The sequence below is a fragment of the Bactrocera tryoni genome, chromosome 4, assembly GCF_016617805.1.
Source record: "Bactrocera tryoni isolate S06 chromosome 4, CSIRO_BtryS06_freeze2, whole genome shotgun sequence".
Classification (NCBI taxonomy): domain Eukaryota; kingdom Metazoa; phylum Arthropoda; class Insecta; order Diptera; family Tephritidae; genus Bactrocera; species Bactrocera tryoni.
The window spans coordinates 62860792-62886723 of record NC_052502.1 but is presented as its reverse complement, the minus strand read 5'-3'; the positions used below and the strand labels follow the sequence as shown (position 1 = coordinate 62886723).

Genomic DNA, 25932 nt, shown 5'->3' with positions numbered 1-25932 from the left:
CCAAGTCGAAGCCGGGAGCCTTTTTTGGTTTAAATCTAATTTTAATGATATTTTCCACTTCTTTATTTGTTGCGGTTTGGCTTTCACCCACGTATTGCGATTCTTCCACCTGCGGTAAAGTTCAATGAAACGCAAAAGAACTTAACGTTTTAGTTAGTTTATCCGAAAAAACTACCGCTTTTTCTTTGCCGCTTTTGACCCAGGATCCGTTTGGCTATGTGAGGGGTGTATGCGACAATATTGGTTTTCTAACATTTTTTACAGCTTTCCAAAGGTAATATTCTGTTTTACGTTAATTTCTCAATATAATTAGAAATGTGTTGAATGTGTCGAATGATGAAAAAGTCGATCAGGTCAGGTAATTTTCTTGTGTCGGAAAGCCAGTAAGTCGGCTTGCCAGTAGACATAAAGTCGCATCCAGTAGCCATAACAGCTTTAAATACATAGCTCTCTCCCCTTCAGTGTCGTAAGTCTTTAACCCCATTAGGAGCGTGTTGCGTTAAAGTCACCACCCAAGATGAATTTTACATGGTGTTTTAGGACAAGTTCTATGTACAAGTCCATTTTGATATTGTGTCTAGATGGGTAATACCTAAATTCAACCGATATGGTCATGGTTTGGAATTCTGGGACACTTATATTAATTTCTTCGTAATTATGATAATTATGGCACTCCCCCTTCCCGCATTGTTCTAAGGGTGGTTCGAGCAATACGTCTTGTAGTTTTTGAATTTAACGAAAGTCTCTTTAGTAAAATGGGTTTCGGTTATAAGACAAATATCAATTTCTTCAACATGGAGTAGGGTCTCTAATTCTTTTTTACGTTTAAGAAAGCCATTTGCATTCCAGTACGGAGTGAGGAAAATATAGCAAACGTAGCTGAGAGCTAATAGCAAACGCAAGAGCAGAGATAAAGAGATGTTTAACTCCTCTCTCACTGGAAGTTAGAGAACAATTGCTAAACGTCAAAACCACCTAAACTTTGACAGTTGATCGAGTTTTCACGTTTAGCAATTGGAAACGAGCGATGGCAAGATTGAAATCTTACCAAAAAAATATGTAAACGGAGGGATTTGTTGCATCGTTTAAGATTAAAAAAATGTAAAACAATGAAAATTAAATAAATTTATGAAATTTAAAGATATTTGATGAAACGTTTTGTAATTTGAAGCATCATAGTTTTATTTTCAATGGAAAATGATTAAAAACATTTAATGATTGAGAGCTAACAAGCTTAAATCCTATTATTGGGTATTGAAAGGACAAAAGTCAGTTGTTATAATATTCTTTAAAAAGATGTAAATAGTTTCTTCATATAATAAATAACTACTATTTAGTAATTTTTATTCGTACTAAATTTGGGTATTGGGTTGATAAATGCCCAAAAATTGTAATTTTGTTCAATCTGGCCATAATCTAAAAAGTTTTAAAAAAACGCTAATTTTGAGGCGCTCTCACACTGGAATAAGTTTAACATCCCTTTATTCCTGACAAGAGTGTGGAGAGGCGATTCGGTGCCGTATGGAACGACTTGGCGCAGTTTATGTTGAAATCTTAAATTAAAATTTGAAGTTTCTGTGTGTTTTCTTTAAAAAAGTAGATAAACTCGAAATGGATCACTCTTTAATTTTAATAGTGGTGTTAATTTAGTTTCAACCAAGACACAGAACATTGTACAGAATTTAAGCAACACACTCATTTCCGCAGTTCGTTTTAGCGCTATTCTTCTGGCATCCCGCCTTTTTCAGTAACTGCTGATTGACGGGACCCTGATTGTGTTTTGTTGTCAGCTCAGAAAAAACAACAGAGTCCGCTGCCAGCTGACAAGCGAGAGAGTAATATCATTGATTTTCGCAACATTTTTATGCCCTTCCTTCCGTAAACTGATATTCCCCTCATCTAGCCCTCGTTCGCACTTTGCTAGCTTTACGGACTAAAAATTTGCCCATCCCTGGTATAGACTGTAAGTTCTGTTGCTCGATAGAACTCCTTGCATATAACAGTACATTCTGCGAATTTAGTGATGCATTGTGAACGTATGCATATATAGTATATTTATATTGAGGTCGTTCAGTAAGTAATTGTTTTCGATTTTTTTGGTACAATTCAAACACAATTTTTTTATTTTGTAAAGCATTTTATGAAATTAAATGTTCTCCATTTTAATCCAATATCTTTTGCCACCTTTCGGGTAAGAGATTGATTCCATACTCATAAAATGTTTGATCCTTGCAGGCTGGCCCAAGTGGTTTTTGACGTCCCGTTTTGAGGTGAAAATTATCCCATCCAAAAAATTTTGCAGAAGTTCCCGGAATATACTGGGTGTGGTAGCACGGCCCATTCAAGCTGAAAAAGTCTTTGGCGAGTCATCAAACTTGTATGAGCTCTCACATTATCTTGGTAGAACAATACACCTTTTTTATAGATCAATTTTGGGTTCTATTGTTCAATGTATCCAGCTTATCACAATACTCTTCAGAATTAATCGTGGTATTGTGAGGCAAAAGCTCAAAGTAATAGATGGTTTGAGCTGGTTCATCCTTTTTAGACCTTGATCTCTTCCGCTTTGCATTCTTATAACAATCCTGTTCTGTAAGAATATGAGGAACCCATATGTCAAGCTGCGAAATTAATACTAAAAGTTTCATGTGCTTGTGAACGGTCACGTTAGACAAATTTAATCTTTCAGCAATCTCTCAACTTATAATTCGACGATCAACCAACGACTTTACTTTATCCACATCGGCTTCAAGAGACCTGCCAGGACGTGGTTCATCCTCAAGATCGAAATTGCCGGAACGAAATTTTACTAACCAATTTTGGCATTGGCGTTCGATCAAAACATCTCCCTCCACACATCACATAATTCACACCTTGCTTGAACTGAATTTTGTTTAAAATCGTATAATACATTCTCTTAGACACCGACTGTCAACATTTCGGCTGAATCGGAAGAGTAATTTTGTTTTGACAAAGGTCGTCGATCTCGTATTGAGAGATGACCAACTACGAGCTAACTAATACAGCAGGTAATTCAAAAAAATACATGATTATAGCATATCATGCATCAGAAGTTGAATCATCGTTGAGTCTATGTTTAGAAATAAATCATATTTTTTCCAAAATTTTCATTTTTATTTATACGAGTATGTCTAATTACTTCTTGTTCAGCACTTGAAGTAAAAGTACGTTCAATTTTAGCGGAGAAGTTTTCATTTGGAGATCCATCGGTAGTGCATACCCGGTTAAGAAATTAGTCGACAATTCGCGAAATGTTCAACGAGCTGCTTCGACGACTAGTTTTGAGTATTTTTCGGACATTTCTAAAGTATCCAGATCAAAATTGCGACTTAGTTTCTCGGTATAACAAGAGCTCTGCCTACGTAATACAGAACAACTATGTATATATTTCTATAAGAAATATATGTACATTTCATTTCCCACACCAGCTGGTTCTACGCACCAAAATCGACCCGGAGTTCATAGTTTAAATTTATACGGCCAAGAGATATTATTTCGGTGATTTAACCCCGTTTAGATCGGTAAATCTTAGTTTAAGCTTGTCGTCGTTGCAGCAGGTTTGCTCCGTATCCTCCGGACTCGTGCTGGGATTGAGTGCAACCCGGGCCCGGAGGAATTTTATTTATTTATTTATAATAATTCATATAACAAAAAGAGTTTTATTATATAAATACATCAACGCAGCACTGGCTTCACTGGCCTTCAGCCGATCCGGAGGAATTTATCTGCTGCGTTTGCGCTAAAAAGCTCCATCCAAACTCCACTTCGGTCAGATGTAATACATGCAATGAATAGAGCCATCTTAAGACCTGCTCAGGCCACAAGCTACGTAGCCCCATGCTGCCAACGCACTACAGCGACCTTAGCCTTTACAGCTGTGCAACTTGCACCTAGTCCGCTCATTGCCCCGCCATTCCACCCGAGTGGCCAACAGAAGACCTCCACGGTCCATAAGAGCTCCAACAGGCAACATGACTCCCATTCTGATCTGCTGCGATGTCGAGCACGAAATATTTAATATATACATCGCCCCAGTTATATGTTTCCCCACAGGATATCATCCGAATATAAGTGCGCTACTTCGTCTTGAAAACCGTTTGATACTAGGCTTCTTTAATGCGCATCATGATCTTTGGCATTCCTGCCTGTCAAACGATCGTAGAGAGATGGAGCTGGCGGACCAGATTGACGATTCGACATTCTGCACAATGATTGACGAAGCCCCCACCAGAACTATGGGCACCAGCAATAGCTCGCCCGATGTTACAATTGCTAGCGGTGGTCAGATAAATTGCATAACCTGGCGACCTATGCTAACTCTCGCATCAGATCCCCTGCCTATATTTATCTCGATCGTCGATTGCCCAAGGTGATCGCAGCAGCTATCCCTCGCTACATCCCGGCTGATAGAATTGCGGAACTCCATTCTAATTTCCCAGCCGAAGCAGCGGTTTTAACTAACGAGTGGGACACCTTACGCCATGCTGATCCCTGAATAACGGATCTCAATTTGGAGAATCGGCGATTGGTTAATCAACACAAGCGGACGAAAAGAATAGAGCACTTGAAGTCCCACAACCTCTCCACCGGTGTGAGTAAGCGTTGGTCTTACTGTTAAGGTTTTGTCTAATCCGAAGAGACATGATGACCGAATTGAAGTTCAATTCAATGGCCATGCCTCTTCGGACCCAAAGAAGTACGCAAGCTATTTTAACCGGCAATTTACACTGCACCCTTCGAAAGACAAAACCAAACGATATGTTACACGACGGCTACGCAAAATGCCAAAAGACTGTGCACCTCTTACATTCAAAATCATAAAAAGCCATTGGCCCTGATGAAATCAACATGCTTATGCTCAAGCATCTAGGCTCGACGGGACTAAGCTACCTCACCAAGATCCTCAACCTATCGCTGACCACTCTTCAAATACCCAATACGTGGAAAGTCGGAAAAGTGGTCCCACTACTGAAACCTGGGAAACTCACCAACAAAGAGAAGTCCAATCGTCCGATAACTCTCCTCTCCCCAGAAGTGAAAACACTTGAGGCCTTGCTACCTCCGAAACCAGACATGGATACCGAAGAGTGCACATACCACCACAGCACTTAGCGTCAAAAACGTCCAGATAGTTCGTGGCCTTAACAAGAAACCACCCTGAGAGAACAATCCTCATAGCGTTGGACTTGTCAAAAACCTGTGACACAGTTAGTCACACAACGCTACTGCAAGACATTGAAAAAACTACGCTCCCTCCAGGACTAAAGAAGTGGACCATGAACTACCTGAGCGGTTGTCAATCATCTGTACTGTTTCGAGGAAGAAATTCTTAACAGAGATGAATTAAACAAGGGGTTTCCATAACCTCGTACGCGGATGATTACAAAATATTGACGTGGTGCAATGGAATCGAAGGCATGTGTTCAAAGGTAAACGGCTATCTCTCCGACCTTTCTCGCTTCTTTTCTGCAGGGAACCTAACACTCTCACCCACCAAATTCAGAGCGACCATATTTACAAACTGGACGAAGGAGTATAAACTTGACCTTAATATTGCAGTCAATGGCGTCAAGATTGCGACTGTCAATAATCCTAAGATTTTAGGTGTAACTTTTGATAGTTAGTGCTTCTTCACTATTCATACGACCGCGATAATCGCCTAAGTACAGAGCCGCAACAAAATCCTCAAGTCGCTAGCCGACAGCACATAAGGAAAAGACAAGAAACGTTGTTGGCCACTTACAAGGCAATCGGCCAACCGGTCCTTAACTACGTCGCACCAATATGGTCGTCTGGATGCAGTAGAACACAAGAAGCTTCAAACTTGTCAGAACACTACACTCCGGACTACGACAGGATGCCTCTTGATGTCTCCTATCGAACAACTACATAGTGATTACCGTATGCTCCCAGTTATGGAGCATAATGAACTCCTCTCCAGGCCGCTCCTGCTGAGATGGTGGGTGAGAGAAATCACCCCTGCAGTCACTGCTTGCAGCGGAACCTCCTCCTAGGAACATCAAGAGGGCATCCTCAATTACGTCGATGACATTAGACAGTACGCCGAGCAGACTTCGGACGCAACAAACTTCTGACAAGCACTGACCGCCATTCACAGTGGTGCCATCAACACCTTCACAGACTCGCTTTCAGCAAATGGTGTACTGGGAACCATCCACCCATCTCAAACGAAGAGTTCGAGTTGCCGCGAGAAAAGAGTGTCCATTGCGCAGCTTCGTTCTGGATACTGTAGCAGGTTAAACTCCTACTTTTCCTCTCCCTCCTCTCTCCCTTTTGTCCGACCCCGTCGAAATAGCACGTTTCTTGGGCCTTCCGTTAGATGACGTCGACGACAACTTAGCTGACCCTTACCATCCTAACGGGGACTAGGTACCCGTTAGAATAACAGCACAAAAGGAGGATTTTTTGAAGAAATTATTTCTTTCTTAATGAATAATAGGTGACTGCATAGGGGGCAGCACTCTGTAGCCACCACACCACAGTGACGCCTAGATACTCACGATCAGGGATGGGTACGAACAATACTTACTGTGGAACAAAGCGATCCCCATTGACTTGAATATTATAAACGTCTACATTTCCCCCATCCCCAAGATGCTGCTCATTTGTCGGAACCGCCAATATCGGACCGCTATTACTTATAACTGACATACAAACTGAGCAAGCAATATCGTATCCTTGTATGGAAAACATTTTTATTTTAGGTGATATCTTCACGAAGTTTGGCATGGATTATTACTCAAGGTTACGGTACAATCTCCGAAGAAATTTTCAGAGAAGACTACTATAGCATCTCTGGCGTTGGACTTTTTGATTTAAAGTGAGCTCAGCAGGCGTTGGTCAACGACGAGAACTTATGCGACTGCGAGATCCTTCTGACCAAGAATGAACCCTAAGGGATTACCCGAACGACTGGCTCTTAGCAAAGTCAATGTCGCCACAATTATAGCTGTTCTCACTGGACAATGCCCAATAGGTTTACATGCGGTGCGACTAAATATTCTTCAATCTGTATGGAGGAAGGCGCGGTGGAATCGTCTTGTCAGTTAATTCTCTATTGCCCAGCTTTTGCCAGACTGAGATTGAAATATCTCTGTAGACACACATTTGACGAACCTAGCGAAGTTATTAACACCAAGAAAGAATATATGTCCAAGTGAGCCAGTCTCGCGACAGTCGCGTCTACGTAATCAGAACGGACTAGAATTTTTTATCTAACCAATGACAACAACAACAACAACTGAGTAAGTGTATCTTCACGAAATTTGGCATAGTTTATTATCCAAAACATTACTACAATATCTAAAGACGCTAACGCGCAAAGGACCTCTCGAAAACTCGCAACGTCGACTCATCCGTTGTTGACATCGTCCAAGACTCTGCACCATATAGCTGGACGGAAATTATGAGTGACTTATAGAGTTTGGTTTTTGTTTGTCGAGAGAGGACTTTGCTTCTCAATTGCCTACTCAGTCCGAAGTAACACTTGTTGGCAAGAGTTATTCTGCGTTGGAGGATGGAGTCATGTGTAGAAGTTCACGCAAGTGAGGAAAGTTCTCTGATCGCCATTCACTTGGAAGTGGCCAGAAACGATTCTTTTACACATGGCTCAAGTAGCTCACCACTTCCGGTGTTTGACCAAGTATCCTCTGGGTAGCCTAAGAACATCCGTTTGAAGGCGAGCTAAAGTGAGAAGGCGAAACATCCCCTGCATAGGGTTGTGCGCTGGGTTTGGGACCCGCCACGTAGAAAAACACTCCAATGAAAAACCAACAACAGCCTCAATTGTTATTACAAATGATATAATAGAGCTATTTCATGCTTTTATCTGTAAAATAACGTCAGATTTGTTAGAGCTTTGAATAATTTTACATTTTACATATTAGTGGCATCACCACTCTATCTCTTCTCTTAACGTTCAACTCTACTGTCGTCGGCAAATATAAAAATATATTGAAGTTAGCGAGAGCTACAGCTGACGGCCTGCAGTCGTGTAGTCGTGCAGCTGTCTAAATAACCGTGCCCTTAAGAACGTGTATATTTTAATATTTGACAGATGTCGTTTGCAGTCTGTCGCGCTCATTGTGTTCAGCACATCAGTACTCGTTTTTCGCTCTACGTATTATTTCGTATTATTGACAATCCGTGTGTGTACTCGTAAACGATAACATACGCTCCTTTAGTACATGCTAGTCTCTACCCAGTCCTACTCATGTTGGATAAAAAGACAAGCAGTAGCCGAATAAAATCCTACTTAATTTCGGTAATATTTAACTACTAAAGTCGTCTAATTTCTCACATGCATATTGAAAACAATAATGTATTTGTTTTATTTTGAATTGTGGTATTTATTAATTTAGTAAACATAAAATTAATAATTGTATGCATTCTTTTGTATATTTAAATATACTTATATAAAAGTAACTATTCAATATAGTTTCTTGTATTGTTATTTTATTAACTTTGCTTAATTTTTTGTGTTTTTATTGTGTTTTTTAATTTTTTTCTTTCTTCACTTTAATTTACTTTACTTTAATTTTTACCATTAATTATCATAATTAATAATAATTAAGTATTAAATTTTATATATTGTAATTAAATTGTATGCTTTTATGCTGATTTACCTTCTGCTTTATCGCTTTTTTTGGTTTGTGTACAAAATTTTTCTTTATGTATTAATATGTTTTTTGTTTGTTTTATACTTTTCTTCAATTTATACTTTTATATGTTTTGTTTATATTATTTACTTTGCTTAAGAAATTTGCAAGTTTTTCAATTAATCAAATATTTTTTCATTGCCTCTAATTTGGATGAAATTAAAAAAGAGAATAACAAAGCAGAATTGTTTTTATTATAACAAAAACGTTATGCAAACATGCATAAATAAGTAGATATAAAGTTAAAAAAAATATATATGTTACATATATTTATATATATGTATGTATGTAAATAATAATTCAGAGATAACAATAGTGCAAAATCGATGATTAGATAAATAAAAGGGACAGTCGCAAAAAGTGGAACGGATTTGTCGATATAAATAGAGTGGGGCGCAAGGTTTCAAAGGATTTTTGGAATCGAATATGCGGAAAAGTATATATCGGTATAATCGGAAATCGGTATATATGATAAACTTAAAATAAACGATTTCTTATAATTGATATGCTGATACGAGTTTTATGCCCTTATAATTATTCAAATAAAAGCAAGTAGACGTTTGTGTATAAATCATAGGCTTAGAAAAAGGCGGAAAATAAGTTGATATATGGTTCGTGTTGTATATTGGGTGTCGAAATACATATATGTGTCGCTTCAGTTTGTTTTGAGTTGTGTTGAATTTGGCAAAAGCAAGATTGGAGTTGAAGGGCAATTTTCGTTATCCTCGGAGGCGCACGAATGTATTCGATATTGTAGAAAGTATTATTATTTATTATTGGCAAACGTACTATACTTTGGTAGCTTAAAAATCTCAATGTATATTATGGTGTGGGGAATATGATTTTTTTCAACTTTGCAAGCAAGCTAAAATTAGCAAGCTATACTTTATAAAATAGTTTTTGTTATGCAATATTTTCTCTTCAGCTTGTTTCGCTTTGCTGTTCTTTGCAATCAACTTCTCACAGCTTTTATATCGCTTTTTGGACAAATTTTCTTGAGAACACTATTACTTTGTTTTATTACTAACGCTTAATACCAATTATATGTGCATGTAAGTTTTCGCATATAAAATGTGTCACGATCGTGTATGTTTGCTGAAGGTATAATATTATGGTATTTTAGTTAATATAATTTTTTATGTATGCATGTGTTTATTGTTTAATATGTGTAGCGCTTTATTATTACCTTGTCTTTATTCCTTTTCTAATCTGAGGAGGGAAGAGGTTTATATTTATTTTTACTTTGTTCTTTCTACCCCGTAATTTTAAATTTATAATTTTACGCAAATGTTTCCTTCGTATTGCTTTTGCTTCTTTTTGCTTTCGCTTTTTTAGTTGTCTGCGGTAGTCTACAGTTCTATAATATATAAGTATAAGTATTAGTTAGTTTATTTTAAATATATTCTTAAAATAGGCTTTTATATTTTGCAGCTTGCTTTGTATTAATTTTTAAATTAATCAGTTTTTGTTGCTTCACGCCTTTTTATTTTAAAATATCTAGTGCTTAATTCCATGTAATTTCGATTTTAAATCAACGCCTTTTTATTTTCATACACGTCGTCATTCGCTTTGCCGTCACAAGTTCTATAAATTTGCTGTTATATCCGCTGTCGCCACGAACCACGCGCCACTTCTGTTTTTCTATTATCAAATCCACCAGACTTTACTAGGCCTGCTAGCTATTTGCAATACAAGTCCTTTTATAAACTCACTCGCGCCCGTTTGCGTTGCCTTATAACCACTCTTGTATAATCAACTTTACTGTTACTCTCAGTCGCTGCCGAATCCTTTCATTAACGCATTAGTTCAACTTATGTTTTAGTAAATTTATTTTAATTATTTATTTGAGAGTTTTTCTCCTTTTGCACAATTACTTTTCGTTCAAATGTTTCTTTATTTTCAATTCGCACGATTTTTCTCCTTGTCTGCTTGTTATCAAATATACTTTTTCCTTTTTATTTTCACTTCCATTTCCGCAAAAAATGTCACTTAAGAAAAAAATTAAATGTTCTATTTTGGATTTTTACGTTTGCTGTTGTCGCTGTTTTTATAATTTTATCATATAAAGTTTTTACGCTAATCTTAGCGATGTATATTGAAGTTTAATTCTTTGTCTGCTTGCCTTATGGTTTGCCGCTTTATATTTTCTTTCTATTTGCATTTATATGAAAAAACAATTCTCTTCTACTGCTTCTTTAGTCGTCTGCATCCTCATGCTCCTTAGTATCATTCTGTAATTCTTTTAATTTTTCTTCACGAGGTTTGGCATTGCCAAAGATCGCAGCAGACTGTTTAGTCTCTGCCAGTGCATTGATTGGCGCTTGTATGGTCCGTGGCTTTAGATTTAGCCGTGGCCTCTCGCTATCATCTGCAAAATAATAAAAAGAAAATTGTATAAACATGGCAACATAGGGTGAAACGTTTAAATTTTTTTTTAAAGTGTTTTAGTAATGAGTGCGTAATTTCGGTGAACATAGATTTCCAATACTGTCCTAATCAATATTTAAAAGTATGTAAATACTGATGGTACCGAAACCTCCTATTGTATTTCTGATATAAAAGTGCTGCCCATAAAATAAAGTGACACCTGGTATGAAATTGTTTTTTGCATCTCCGAAAAAGAACCCACTGAAATGTTTAGTGAATATTTCAAATATTTGTTGAACCGCAACTTTCTAAATTACAGCCACACAATTCAATCAGCTTGATCGGTTTATTATGAGGGTTAATTCGTGCAAATACTGGAATTTTTTTGACGATATGTTTGATATTTATAATAATTTTAACAAAGAAATATTAAAACAAAAACGTTAACGTCGGTTAAATCGAAGCTAACGTGTGATCCAAGTAAAGGTATATTTTTCAATAGCTTTTTTTTTTACAGAGCACGCGTAAGTCGTGTGAAACTGTTGTTATTTTTGTACAGTATTATTTGGCATTTTATCACGGAAAGACTGAAGACTAAACAACCTTTACAAATCGTTAAACTTGATTACCAAAATTCACGTTCTGTAAAGAATACGTTTCGCGCGCTTCTCTCAACTTATGATCAACATAATCAGCTTAGTGAGTGTACTATTCCCAACACCATCACCCTTCTTGACACCCAGCATTCATTATTGAATAATATGAGCTCTTGAAGAGATCCAAGAAGATCCGACTTTTTCAAACCAAATTTTGTTCAGCGATGAGGCCCATTTCTGGCTCAATGGGTATGTAAACAAGCAAAATTGCCGCATTTGGGACGTACAGAAACCTGAAAAGGTTCAAGAGCTGCCGTTTCATCCAGAAAAAACCACGGTTTGGTGTTGTTTGTGAGCCGATGGATTCACCGGTACATATTTCTTCAAAAATGATCCCGGTGGTTTGATCCCGGAAAATGTCAACAAAACGACTCCACTTCCAACACATCGCATCAACCAATGGATTAAATAAGAGAACACTTCGGTGAGCAGATAATTTGAGCCGGTCGATTAGCCACCAAGATCGTGTGATATCACCCCGTTAGACTCTTTCCTGTGGGGATATGTAAAGTCTATGCGGACAATCGCACTTCAATTCATGCGTGTCATTCGCCAGTTGTCAGTCGAAATGCTCCCAGGAGTCATCGAAAATTAGACTCAACGGATGAACCATCTGAGACGTAGCTGCGGCCAACATAAAGTAATAATATTCAAAAAATAAATGCCAAAGAATGTTCTTTGAAATGACAATAAGGTAGTGAACGTCAAAAAGGATCACCCATTATTTATATAATACCCTTAGGTAATAATTCATGCAAAATTTCGTTAAATAATAATATTTCTCCATGCATCCGATCGTTCAGTTTGTATGGTAGCTAAATGCTATATACTCGTATAGTGGTGCGAAATTGGTGGTTCTGAAAAGTGCTTTATAAGGAGAAACAAATGCGTGGCAATTTTCATATCGATATCTCAAAAACTGAATGAACATTATTCGCGCAAAGTTTTATTCCGTTATATTAATTGCTTCTCGATTTGTGTACAGGAAACTGAACGAATCAAGTTGAATTAAAAAATGTGCCATCTCGGAAGGCATGGTTTTTGTCCGATTTCGCTCATTTTCACGTGATATAAGAATATAAAAATAATGCCACGTACTAAATTTTGTCGAAATCGGTTATATGGGTCCCGAGATGTGGGATTTCACCAAAAAGTGGGAGGTGCCACGCACATTGCCCAATTTTCAAACTGGCTCCCATAAAACACTCTCATACCATCTTATGGGTAAAATTTAATGTTTCTGGCATATTTAGTTATTGATTTATCGCGCTTTTAGTAGTTTTTAGTTAAGGCTAACCTCTCATTATTAGTGGGTCTCTTAACAGGCCACTGTCCTATTGGCTTACATGCGGTAAGAATGGGTATCTTACCAGATGCTGACTGTAGAAGCTGTTTGGAAGAAGATGCGGTAGAAACAAGCCAGCACTTCCTGCTTGACTGTCCCGCTTTTGGGAGGTCAAGACTCAGACACTTGGGGGCGCATACCTTTGGACACCCCACCGAACTGGCGGGTGTTGAAGTTAAGCGTCTGTGTAACTATGTATTGGCTACAAAGCGCTTCGCCAATCTGTAAGTCCGAACACGGGAGTTCTTTTTTCAATGGCATCACAAAGGACTACATTATTAGTCTACGTGTGATCTTTGATCAGCCATCTAACCTAACCTAGTAGTTTTTAACAGTAGATAGATGTCGGTAGATGTTCTTATAAGATTTACACTCAGCAAATTTGGTTGTTTTAGCTTTAGTAGTTTAGGAGATATGTACATTAAAGTTGTTAGAGGGCGAGGACACGCCTCCTTTTTTAAAAACAGTCACCCGGATTTCAACTTTTCCCGTCATCCTGATCATTTATATATACATAACCCTATATACATATAACTCGATTAGCTTAGGTGATGTAGCAACTGGTTGCAAGAGAGTATAGAAGTATAAAAAAATTTAAAAAGTAGAGCCCTTAAAGTGGTTTTTCTCGAAACAACACTTTTTAAGTCGGTTGCAGTTGTAGCTTGGAAAGAAATAATCAGTTAGCTTTCACTCGTATTCTGCTTATTTTGTATATGTTACTCTGTACATTCGACTCCAGTTTTTCAATTGTATGAAAAATGTAATTTGGAAGGGAAAAATTTTCCAATTTTTGAGCGAAATTTTTTTTTTCGAGATATCCAATTTTAATAAATTTCAATTAATTTTTTTTAACAATTTTCCACCGAAGATCATTTTGTTTCAGCACTTCGCCATTGCAGTGATTGTTTGAACATGCTTTAATCTCATTAGCTTTTCTGTTCGCCGATGAAATAAATGAAAGCAGGTTGGGTTAGGTTAAGTTGTCTGGCTTTCGCGCCATTCATACCATAGGCTTACTGGTCTTTCATAATGCCAAATGGAGTTCAGACGATGTATGGACCGCCAAGTATGAAGCCTAGAGCTTCTCTCTAATTTCTACTTCCCTGCACTATCTGCATGTCATCGTTACTGATGCTTATGCGGCTAAAGTAAACATCAGGCGTGTTTTCTTCGATTTCCCACTAATCCGGCTGTAAACCCCTTTAGAAATAATTTGATTATGCATCGCTTTTAGCGACTTGCGTATTTCCGGTACGGGTTCGATAGGCAGCCGGATGCCACTTTTGACAATATCATCACCTATTTCGACTGTGCGGACTACCCCGTATTTTCTGTCTACCTTCTTTTCTATAAATGAGGTTGATTGTCTGGTGTTGTCCAGTGTGCAGTTTGAATATTAGAACTAAAAATAATTCACAAAATTCAACTTTCAAAAATACAAAATAATAATAATAAATAATGCAGAAGCTTTTTTAAATCCGAAAAATCGCCTATTTTAAGTCGGTCACCCCAGGTGTGTCCCTTAATTAGTATATATTAGAAAGTGTTACTCTTGCAGAATACCATCAATTAAGGGAATCTGCGATGTCTGGAAATTTGATTCCTATTAACTTAATTTCTGAAAATGTGTTTCTTATAAATTTAATTATTGCTGGGAGTAACCAAACCTTAGTGACAAATGTCCTCAAAACAGTGTATTTTTTTATTAAATTTCATATTAAATTATAGCAAATAGTTACCTACTATTTTTTAGGATATATGTATACATACATACATACCTAAGATGTACATATATTAGGTGGCATTCTCTCTATTCTAATTAGTTTAAGTTTTTGAAATGACAATATGATATGAATAATATTGTGTCATTCTCTTAAAACTTTTAGCAGTATACAATTTATCCACTAAATCAATTTTATGACCATGACGGCAAATGAAAACTAGTAAAGCTTTGTACTTACCTATACTGCCTAACGGGGCAGCAGCCGGAGCGGGTCTGTCATTATGACTGGAATTGAAGTTTGAACGTTCGCGATCACGATCCCCTCTATTCCTACTGAAATTATTATAACGGTCGTTTCCTCCATCCCTACTTTGAGCGCCAAAACTTCCTTCGCGATGATTGCGATCATGATTTCGCTCAAACCGATCATCATTGTTAAAATTGCCGTACCGGCCTCTATTCGCTGGACGATCTAAAATATCACGTATTTAAAAGTCAATAAACAATTACAAATATAATAATGTTATGCAATAGTGTTTAAAACTAAAAATTTTAAATTTTGCATGCGGTGATTTTTGTTCAAAATTTCAAACGAAATACGCATACAAGTAGTGGATTTGGAAGAGGCAACTACGGGTGTTGTACGAATAGTTGTTGGTTGTGGGGCAAAGCTGGAACAAGGTTCTGAATAAAATTAATAAGTGAAAATGTTATAATATAAAGAATGTAGGCATAATATGTAGGGTGGTTGTCATTTCTGCATTATTTGTATTCTACATTAAGACTTGAAAATGTAGTAAGTTGTTCCATTCTTTATTTCCTACAGACTTTATTTACCGTTGTATCCTCTATTCATTCCGCCGCCACCACCACCACCGCTGCCGCCGCCTCCGCCGCGATTTCTATCGTTGTGACCATAATTATCATTGTACGAACCTCTATTTTCGCCACGATTACCACCACCGGCACCACCACCTCCGCGATTAAATTGATGATTACCACCACCGGCACCGCCTCCAGAAGTGCCTCCTTGTCTTGGTGGGCCACGTTTATTAAAGCCTCCACCGCCACCAGCGCCTCCTCTGTAAGCACACAAAATTAAATATAATAATCATATAATCAGACTGAGGGATTGTCAAACCGTTCGTTTTTCCTACGATCAGCTATATCAATCCTAAGCGGCGCCGATAAGTCGTCCAATTTGATCCGTCCATCGCATTCCAAAGCGCGTTCCAAATTATCTAAAGTTTCAAACTCGACATAGCAAAAACCTTTGAATTGGTCCGTTTCCCGGTCCTTAACCAAACGGACATTTTTTACTTCAAAATCTTGAAATATTTTTATTACGTCTCCTTGGACCAGCCCTTGTGGCAAGTTTCCGACGTACGCTATAAATGGAGGTTCCGTTGGTAACTGCTTCCCCGGACGGTCTCCATAGTTTCTTTAGAAGGAAATAAAAATGCGTGTAATAAATATCATCTGCGCATAATAACACCCTATCAGAAAACCTTTTAAGGAAATCTCTACAACAAATTATTCATACTTTAATCAACATATCTTGCATATAATGTTAATGTTATCCAGCTGGTGTATCATATCTAATTATATACATAATACATATAAGTAAATATATATGAAAGTTTGCGCATTATATTATGTAATAGATAAAATAGTTCTTTAAATGTGATTATTATGAGAAAGATATTTTTTCCATTTTTATAAATTACTAATTTAATTATGAAAACCGGCATATTTTCTGTCAAGCGTTATAGTTAATTAGACAATTTATAACGATTGAGCACGTTTTATTGCAAATATCTTAATTGGATCTGTTGAGCTACAACAACTCATATGCACTTAACATATAATATATAAATATATATGCATATAATTCAAGGATTTGATGTGATATAGTCAAATCGGCGTCACCATTACCTCAGCCAACGACGTCACCTAACCCACCTCTAAACCTTTAGACCAGCCTAAACATTGCTGCGGTGACGTCGGCCAAATGCCGACTGAGATGCGCGTTTTTTTTTTGACACTTATTGCGTTCACTGTTTTGCACATGCTCCATCATCATTTTAAATTATATCGAATCCAACTTGGAATTGTTTTCACCGATATATAGTCGCTTTTCTGCAAGCAATTATTCTTTTCAATTCCCCGCGCATTTTAATTAATATTTTTATGTCCAATTACTCCTCTTTGCTTCTTGATTTAGTCGATTATAAATCACCATTCAATTACTCGCCGTGTGTGCTCGTCAAAGTCGTCGCCTTTTCTCTACTTCTTTCTGTCCGTGGTCAATGTGAAAAGATATCATTTCTATTTTCCGGTTTTTACCATTATTTTACCACTTTCTAACTTAATTTAATATATAGTGTACAAATTACAAACTATAAAACTTTTATTTTATTTAAACACAGGAAAGTGTTTATAAATATATGTTTTTTTTAAATATTTACCTAGCGTGATCAAAACCACCTCTTACAGCCATGTTTTATTTTTTCAAAATGGTCTAAGCGAAATATGTCCGTCCCAGGTAAGGCGAATTTCTTTTCTACCTTGTACGTTTCCACTGCTTCGCTGTCAAAGAATGCGCCCAAAGCACACTTGATATCTCTTTTGCACTTTTGCGACCACCGTTCAACGAACTATCAAAACAAAACGAATTGATCGGTGTTACTCTACTAAACTCTTGTTCGCCTGAAAAGTATTTTCGCCACTCCAACGCTTTCGAGTAACAGAGATGGCAATATTTATCAATGCAACACGTTTCTTGCTTACACCGGCCGCTGCACCAGAGAAACTAAAAACATATATGTTTTAAGTTCTCTGCACTATGGTACAATTATTTCAAATTACGTGAATGCACGTAGTAAACTGTAGCCAATATACTTTTGTTTACGGACTGACTTCGTTCACCTTGTCTTTACATAAACTTTTGTTGTACTGAAATTTTTCACTTTTCCGGGTTTTTATTTGCCAATCTCTGCGCCCCACTCTCATTCACTGCACTCGCGCAAAGCGCACGTCAATTTTCTCGTTTGTTTCTACGAAATTTTGCTGATTTTACCGCTGTACTGCTATGGAAATAATTGAATAGATTTTTGATGTGAAAAATGTACTATAAATGGAATTAGGTACGTCTGAAGTAATTCAATATGCCGATTTTATTGATCGTTGCTTTGATTTTGACGTATTTTTTTTCAACGAAAAGTGTTTTTCTTTCATATACGTATGTATATACTGTTGTTTTTAATTCTCTTGCCAACGCTAAGAAACAAATATAGCATTAAACCAGAGGCTACAAAAGACTGCAATGACAGTCGGCCTGAAATCCTGAATGTCGACATAAAAACGGAAAGACACTGCAAAATTATCGCATGCCATCGGTATTTCCAAAGATGCCAGACTGAAATTCTTAAAATAAATTAATAAGTTCTCCACATAACTGCAGGTGTTACTAAAACTATCTTTTAAATTTTACATAAAAAATAACACAGTATTGAAAAGTTTAAATAATACCGCTTTATACATTTTTTAGATTTTTTAGTCAACGAAATGAAATGGCGCTTTGTAATACTGGTAAAACGAATTTATTTTGTAGCAACGTATAATTTTTTTAATATAATTAGAGTGTTATTGCAAAATATGTTTTCCTAAATAAAAAAATACACTTTTGTTGATTAAATAAGTTATTTTAATAAACTCTACAAACACTTGTAGAAACAAAACTCAATCATTAAAACAAATTGATATGGGTACCTTTGGAGAGCGGAGAATAAAATGTATTTGATAAATGTCAAATGCAGGTACCGATTTTTTGACATTTTCCTTTTGCACACCTATTGCTCTGAAAGTGTACACGTTTTTACGGCAAATTTCACAAAAATCGAAATTTGTGCTTTAGTTTAGTCAACTTTCGGTGGAAACATCTAAAATATTAACCATATTGCAAAAATGGCGTTGACGTCACGTTTTTATAGCGAAAAATATCCCGAAGTTGAGGATGTAGTTATGGTGAATGTGTTATCCATAGCTGAAATGGGTGCTTACGTCCATTTGCTAGAATACAACAATATAGAAGGCATGATTCTGTTGTCAGAGTTGTCTCGTCGTCGAATCCGTTCCATTAATAAATTGATTCGCGTTGGCAAAACAGAACCAGTGGTAGTGATACGTGTAGACAAAGAGAAGGGTTATATTGACTTGTCCAAGCGTCGTGTATCGGCAGAAGATGTAGAGAAATGCTCTGAACGTTTCGCGAAAGCAAAAGCGGTGAATTCGCTACTAAGACACGTAGCTGATATTCTAGAATATGACTCAAGTGAAAAATTAGAGGAGCTGTACTTGAAAACTGCTTGGCACTTTGAGAAAAAATATAATAACAAGACCGTTGCGTATGACATCTTCAAACAATCTGTGACAGATCCATCTGTATTCGACGAATGTGGTTTAGATGAACACACTAAAGAAGTACTCCTGAACAACATTAAGCGCAAACTCGTTTCGCCAACTGTGAAAATTCGTGCTGATATTGAATGCTCTTGCTATGGCTATGAGGGAATAGACGCTGTTAAAGCTGCATTGAAGACGGGTCTGGATTTAAGTACAGAAGAATTACCTGTACGCATCAATTTGATTGCTCCTCCTTTGTAAGTATTTTAAAATGCAAAAACGGTATACACAACTTTTAAATTTATTTAATTAAGGTATGTAATGACGACATCTACAACTAAAAAAGCTGAAGGATTAAAAGCTTTGGAGACAGCAATCGAAAATATTCGCAATAAGATTATTGAATCGGAAGGAGAATTCAAAGTAATAATGCCACCGAAACTTGTTACGGCTATTGATGAAGCCGATTTGGCTCGTCGCTTGGAGAGAGCAGAAGCTGAAAATCAAGAAGTGGGTGGAGACGATGATGAGGATGCAGACGGTGACCAAGAGGGCATGCAATTCGATCCAGAAAAGGAATTCAATCACAGAGGTGAACGTGCCGCTGGTCAAAATGATAATGAAGAGGACGATGAGGAAGAGTAGATATACAATTACAGTTATTTCCAGTTGCGGTTAGACACCACTTGGGTTTTTTTATCTAAAAATATTCACAAGTTTGTCGGGAGCAGTATATAAACGGAAACCATCATTCTTTTACAAACAAAAAGGTTTATGCAATTATTAAAGCGTTTAAAGAATATGGAATATTTTATAAATAAATCACACAAGAACAAACAAATGGAAACGTTAGTTTTTGTTCAAAATACAATTATGCTTGTTTTAAAATAGGTTTCTCATTTTTGTAGTTGCGTAAAATATCCGCTAATTATTTATGCAGAAAATTCTTCACAGGGTGAGGACCGTGTCTATGAAACGTTTCGTAAATAATGTATTTTACGCTGTAATAACAATAAATTGGTTAACTAACAGCTTCCAATCAATATACATATATACAATTTTTTCTCACTGCTGCATGCTTTCGTGGTGCAATGTCTTATGTAAAATATTTTTAGACGTTCAGATACATTTGAAAACTTATGGGAGCTGTCTTTTCAACATGTATCTGGCCTTATAAATTATATATATAAATAATCCGCGTGAAAAGCTGAGTCGATTTAGACATGTTCGTCCATCTGAATGTCATATGCGTCAAATATTGTATATAAAAGTTGCCCAATCATCATAATGTTCAAGTTGGCTTTTATCGGAAACATCTAACGGTAGACCCAGGAAACATGCTGCTTCGGCGGGCCTGTTACACACAGGGAACATGTTTGGTACATATATCGGGGTAAATTTTGGATAAGTAGGAATATGGATATTGCACAGAACGAAGTAATGCAATCTCATTAAGTTGGCGGCTTGAAGGTTGTTATATCATGCAACAGTGGTTACGTTAACGAGCTTAGATTTATTTATACATATTTTTGCTATAAGAAATTCGCCTGTGATAATACATCTAGTGCTGCGATAATTAACGGATTTATCAATTATCTTTGATTAAATCGTGCGACGATTTAAAATACAATTTTTAAAAATTTGGTTTGATCAATTTTCATCTATTTATTAATTTTATTATTAAGTAATTTTATATTACTTATTGCAGTGCTACTTTTACCTTTACAAACCCTTTTCGTACACCATAAATTGTAACGGAAAAATCCGATTCTCTTATGAAACTACTCCTCAAAAATTTAAGTTATAAAAGTATGATCCAGTCCATTAGTAAACGAATTTTGTCGTTGATATTTTACATTCACATAAAATTTCAATTTCGACCTTCACTGTTGTTTTTCCTGCGTGGGTTTTATCTTACTTTTATAATGATGATGTTTGCCCACAAATCAGCCACATTCTTTGTCCGTTGCGGTGTGTATAAAATAAGAAATGCTGTAGCCTGAGGTAGTTTGAATGTTATGGTAGGCTTAATTCATTATTAAAGCTTACGCCTTGTTTTTAATTGTTGTCGCTGTTTGTTGTTTATATCGTTATTTCAACAGTTGACGATAATTTTGCGCAAAAACTTACACATAAATATGTAAGTATAATATGTATGTGGAAAATTGTGGCATGAATAAATCGCTAATTTTTTCTTATATATTTTTTTCTTAGACGTATATTATTTAATTTTATTGGTCCTTCCTCTATTAGTGTTTCAGGGCGGCGACAGTGGTGACGACGCCATCTTCTTCTCAAAATCTCAATGATTTGGCAATAAGCGCTGCAGTTGCTTGCGTTTTGTTACCGCTATGACGACGCAACTCAGCAATCACATCTGTACGATTGTACCCAAGTTTCACCAAATCGGTGACGTCGCTCTCGGTGAAACTGTCAGTGGACGAAACATCATTAGCTGCCCCACCCTGAGATCTCTTCGAAGTTGAAGCTATAAACAAATACGAAGTAAATACTTTTTAAATATGTACAATTTATAATAAGATCAGTTAAATGTACCAGCATCTTGTTTGCTTTGTTCGATAGCTTGTTGTATGGCGCGTGACTCCGCTTCACTTGCTGATTGTTCCAACAACTTTAATTCCTCCTCTGAATTACCGGTGAGACGTGCGCAATCAGGCAGCTCGTTTTCGGGTAAGAATGGCGTTTCTGTGCCAGTTGTGCCAATTCGCAGCACATTTCGCTGCAAATCAATGTTGCACTAGAAGATAACGAGCGTATAAAATGTTTACTATAACATTTTTTTTTAGAAATTTTATGTGCCATTACCTGATGACGTTTTAGCATATCAAGGCCAAGCAACATATCCATTCCTTGTTTTTCCAAAACTGAAAAGCTCGATGTTAGATGATCGTTTCCTATCTGCAACTGAACCATATGTATCCGACCAATAATACGTTGTGTGCCAACACCTTTAGCCACTCCATTCCACCTGAAAGAAATTTTGGATTAATAACTAGATGACAAATTGACATTTCGAAAATTGAAAATTTAATTTGTAATCCCAAAATCAGAATTAAAAAGTATATACATACATATATGTATACATATATAATCGAAAGAATGTGTGAGATTGCCGAAAACTGCTCTAGTGTATTGAAGTAGAGCACAAACAAAGCAAAATGTAAATTCATTTTTTATTTTATTTATAAACTTCCAGTATTTGACATTAAAAATTTATTTTTAATCATTTTGGATTACAAAATAAAAAAATTAATTTAAGCGTTTATTAAATTATTTTTTAATGTATTCTTTGCAAACCCGTATTCAAGTTTCTATTTCATATGTGTTATTATTGTAGCGACAGAGAACATTCCTGAAGTAATTTCGAGGAATGGTGCCGAGTTGACAGTCCTTGATCGGATAAAAATGCGGGTCCATTCCTGTTACTTAGATCTGACTGTCGTGTGAATGGTTGTATCATAACAGCCGGTTCTACCTTATCGGCAACGACCCGGATTTTATATGACCAAAGATTGATTATCGAAAATCAACCCCCCGTTGGATTGGTAAGAAATAAAAGTATTACCTACCTAGTATCGATAAGTCTATTTAAATTGCAGCGTTCAGCGCATGCTGCACTCATAATTGTAGTTTGAGCACCAGAATCAACGAACGCTTTTACTGAGACACCATTTACTTTGCAATTAATGTATCTGAAAAAATGTTAAAGCTCATTTTAAATATGCCTTTAAATTTAGAGTGCTTATCACTTACAACATAGTCACCGTGCCAAAGATTTCTGGGTTGTATTCAATAGCTGCTGCCATATTATCTTGAATGTTTTTTTGTTTAATCTCTTCAGCAATAAGTCGTTGCGCCTCTTCATCAAACGGATCAGCATTCAACATGCGTAAACGTTGCAACTGGCGTTGTTTTCTAAGATCAATTTGCTCTCGCAATACCTTTGAGAATGATTCCAAATTACCCGATAATAATGCATCGGCCAATTTCGGATTATTTTGTTTCAATAGGGACAGCGATTCTGGATTTGAAAGAAGCATTGTACGCACTGCAGCTGGGTCGTCATCGTAGTTGACATTAAATTCATCGGAATCAGAGTAATCCATGTCGCTAGGTGAAGGGCGGTATCCTGGTACCAGCCCCGAATTACTGCCACCACCAACACCAGTTCCTAGAATATTACCTAGCAATTGTTAAAAGAAAATATTGGAAATTTTTCAATATACTTATTTTCAAAATATGAACGTATTGATAAATATTTCAGTGTTTCTAGCTGAAAAATTCCTTACTGTAATTTATTTTTTAAAATACACCTTATATAAATAAGGGAATAACAAAAAGTTAAACATAGATACGTTAAAATGAGGAAAAGGTTTTAAGAAAAAATAATTTAACATTGCATAAAATATATGTATCTAAGGCGTAGATTAAAATGTAGATACGGGGCATAAGTATTTGAAACAATAATTTTATTAAATTTAATTATTCATATATGGTATATACATACATATGTATCGATACATAAGTATGTGCTTCTAAATGAGGACAATGTACACTTTTTAAATATATATTTTTTAGTTGTCAAAACCAAATGTTATGCATTAAGATTATTTTAAATGCCCTTGAATCTTGGAATTTTAAATATCGTTCTTTGAATGTGAGAAAATTTGTCCATTGCACTCTTGCTTTAAACAAATAATTTTATATTAACGAGGTCTCCTTAACACATACATATGTCTTATGTGCAGCTATGTATACGTATGTAGATGACAAGAAACCCAGATCAACATATATACAAGTAAATATACGCTACCATATATGCCACAACCAATCTAAATACATGTAATTTTTTTCTTTCGCTGATTGCATTTAAAGCATTAGCGCCATGAAATCTTTACGCGCATTGACCCACTTATATTTCAGAACAATAAAAAGCCTTGAAACAGCTTAGTGCGTATCATTCTATTTCATAATATTTAGAACTACAATTGAAATATATTTTTATATAAATGAATGCAATTTTCTTACCTAGACCACCGGTCGCTGGAGCACCTATACTGCGACCGACTGGCAAACTTTGTAATATTACACAGTCACCATCTCTGATACCGAAATATTTTAGCGGTTTTTTGTCATCTAACAATGGAGCACCATTGAAGACGATAACTATCTGAGATATGGGTGTTCCAGACTCTACTTCACAAAATGCCTTGAAGTTTTCCAGCTCCAGTTCTTCGGAAACATCCAAGAAAAACACGCTATCCGTCAAGGTAGTTACCGTTATCTTCATATTTATATTTCTATGTTTTTTCTGGATGAACTTTATACTTTTCTTTCCCAGTAACTTTCCTGCTCAACAACACAATGACTTCACGTATATATTTTACTGAAATGTTTCTTTTGTGATGTAGTCTTAATATTTACTGAAAATCACTTTGCTGCTCATCTAATCTCAATGCATTCGCAAACAATGAGAAGTAATGCGTTCTATATATGATTCGTCACCAAAAACAGGAGATTCTCGCTTTGATGTCGTTTTTTATATTTTTTCCAGAATTATCGTGGTTTACCTCTATCTACATTCACTTTGTTTCTGTTTTTCGTCCGTTCGGCATCTTCATTTTATGTGTTGAGTTTATTGTGCTGTGCGTTTTAACTAAACTTTTCAACAATGGCGAAGCAAAGCACGACACCACTAGACAAACCTTAATTCACAATAGAATATATGAATTATTCTAAGTTACTTGCTTTGTCCTACAAAAATGTAGTTGTAATTAAAAACAACTAGTCGTTCAAATTTTTTAAATGTTTTGGATCATATTTTTTACAATTATTTCGAAGCGTCATGAAATGGTATTATTGATTCAGATACATTCAAACCGAAAACCCATATATGGTACAACCTTTTTTTAACCAGAACTTATCCGACTATTTATTTACATTTACAATTACAAAAATTACATCTTAATGCGGTGTCAAAATCGAATTTTTCAACACTCAGCTTTTTCACCGCGTTTATTAAGGTATGCGCGATACAAAATCTATGGGCGTAAGGAAGTTTTGCAAGTAATTTGCCGATGCCACTTTTATTTTGGGACGGCAGTAAAATATTAAATGAATATGGGATATTCGCGTCATATAATAAAAGCAAACAAATTTCCAGGAAAGCCGGCTTTCAGTCCCAGGAAAAGCCAGACTTTATCTGGCCAGCGTCTGTGATTAAGTCAAGTTTGTGAAATTCGCTGCAAAATTTTTCAAATGCGCAGTTTACTTAAAAATGCCGATGGCAAGCAAGCAAAAATTGACCAATATTACGACTGTGAAGTGCTGAACACATAGAGCGCGACACGACATGGCAGCACGACAGTGAACTGTAAATGGCGTCTTGATTCCTTCACATGAACATTTGTAAAAAGGCAGCGACATAACATTTTGCATGTACACAATTTCTTTGTGGCCATACTAATACCTTTCACTTGAATGAAATTTTAATATATTGTTCAAAGTGAAATTTTTATGCACAAAATAAGTAAATATGTAAATTTATTTGTTTTAAATTATCAATTGTTATTACAAATGATATAACAGATATATTTTATGCTTTTATTTGTAAAATATCGTCAGGTTTGTTAGAGCTTTGAATAATTTGACATTTTACATATTAGTGGCATCACTCTTCTCTACTGTCAACTCTACTGTCGTAGGCAAATATAAAAA

The 25932-nt window shown here is 36.1% G+C and overlaps 3 protein-coding genes across 5 annotated transcripts; 1 reads left to right on the top strand and 2 right to left on the bottom strand.

Annotated features, from left to right (window-relative positions):
* Positions 1 to 8871: 8871 nt before the first annotated feature.
* LOC120774189 (eukaryotic translation initiation factor 4H) lies at positions 8872 to 18078 on the bottom strand. 3 transcript variants are annotated; one of them, XM_040103617.1, is made up of 6 exons: positions 17659 to 18078; positions 17259 to 17602; positions 15932 to 16231; positions 15628 to 15872; positions 15029 to 15262; positions 8872 to 11067 (listed from the first exon to the last, which is right to left on the bottom strand). In XM_040103617.1, the coding sequence occupies exons 2-6, from the start codon at positions 17288 to 17290 to the stop codon at positions 10895 to 10897; spliced, it is 984 nt and encodes a 327-aa protein (XP_039959551.1). In that variant the 5' UTR covers positions 17291 to 17602; positions 17659 to 18078; the 3' UTR covers positions 8872 to 10894. The 3 variants fall into 3 exon arrangements, with proteins under 3 accessions (XP_039959551.1, XP_039959550.1, XP_039959552.1); XM_040103616.1 differs by having other exon boundaries at positions 17259 to 18078; XM_040103618.1 differs by having other exon boundaries at positions 15727 to 15872; positions 17259 to 18075.
* A 550-nt stretch (positions 18079 to 18628) lies between these two features.
* LOC120775549 (eukaryotic translation initiation factor 2 subunit 1) lies at positions 18629 to 20041 on the top strand. The gene is made up of 2 exons (XM_040105776.1): positions 18629 to 19451; positions 19509 to 20041. The coding sequence occupies exons 1-2, from the start codon at positions 18757 to 18759 to the stop codon at positions 19837 to 19839; spliced, it is 1026 nt and encodes a 341-aa protein (XP_039961710.1). The 5' UTR covers positions 18629 to 18756; the 3' UTR covers positions 19840 to 20041.
* Positions 20042 to 20853: 812 nt separating this feature from the next.
* On the bottom strand, positions 20854 to 24825 carry LOC120775193 (protein DDI1 homolog 2). Its single transcript, XM_040105248.1, has 6 exons — positions 24244 to 24825; positions 22969 to 23398; positions 22785 to 22907; positions 22021 to 22183; positions 21751 to 21952; positions 20854 to 21682 (listed from the first exon to the last, which is right to left on the bottom strand). The coding sequence occupies exons 1-6, from the start codon at positions 24503 to 24505 to the stop codon at positions 21489 to 21491; spliced, it is 1374 nt and encodes a 457-aa protein (XP_039961182.1). The 5' UTR covers positions 24506 to 24825; the 3' UTR covers positions 20854 to 21488.
* Positions 24826 to 25932: the final 1107 nt, after the last annotated feature.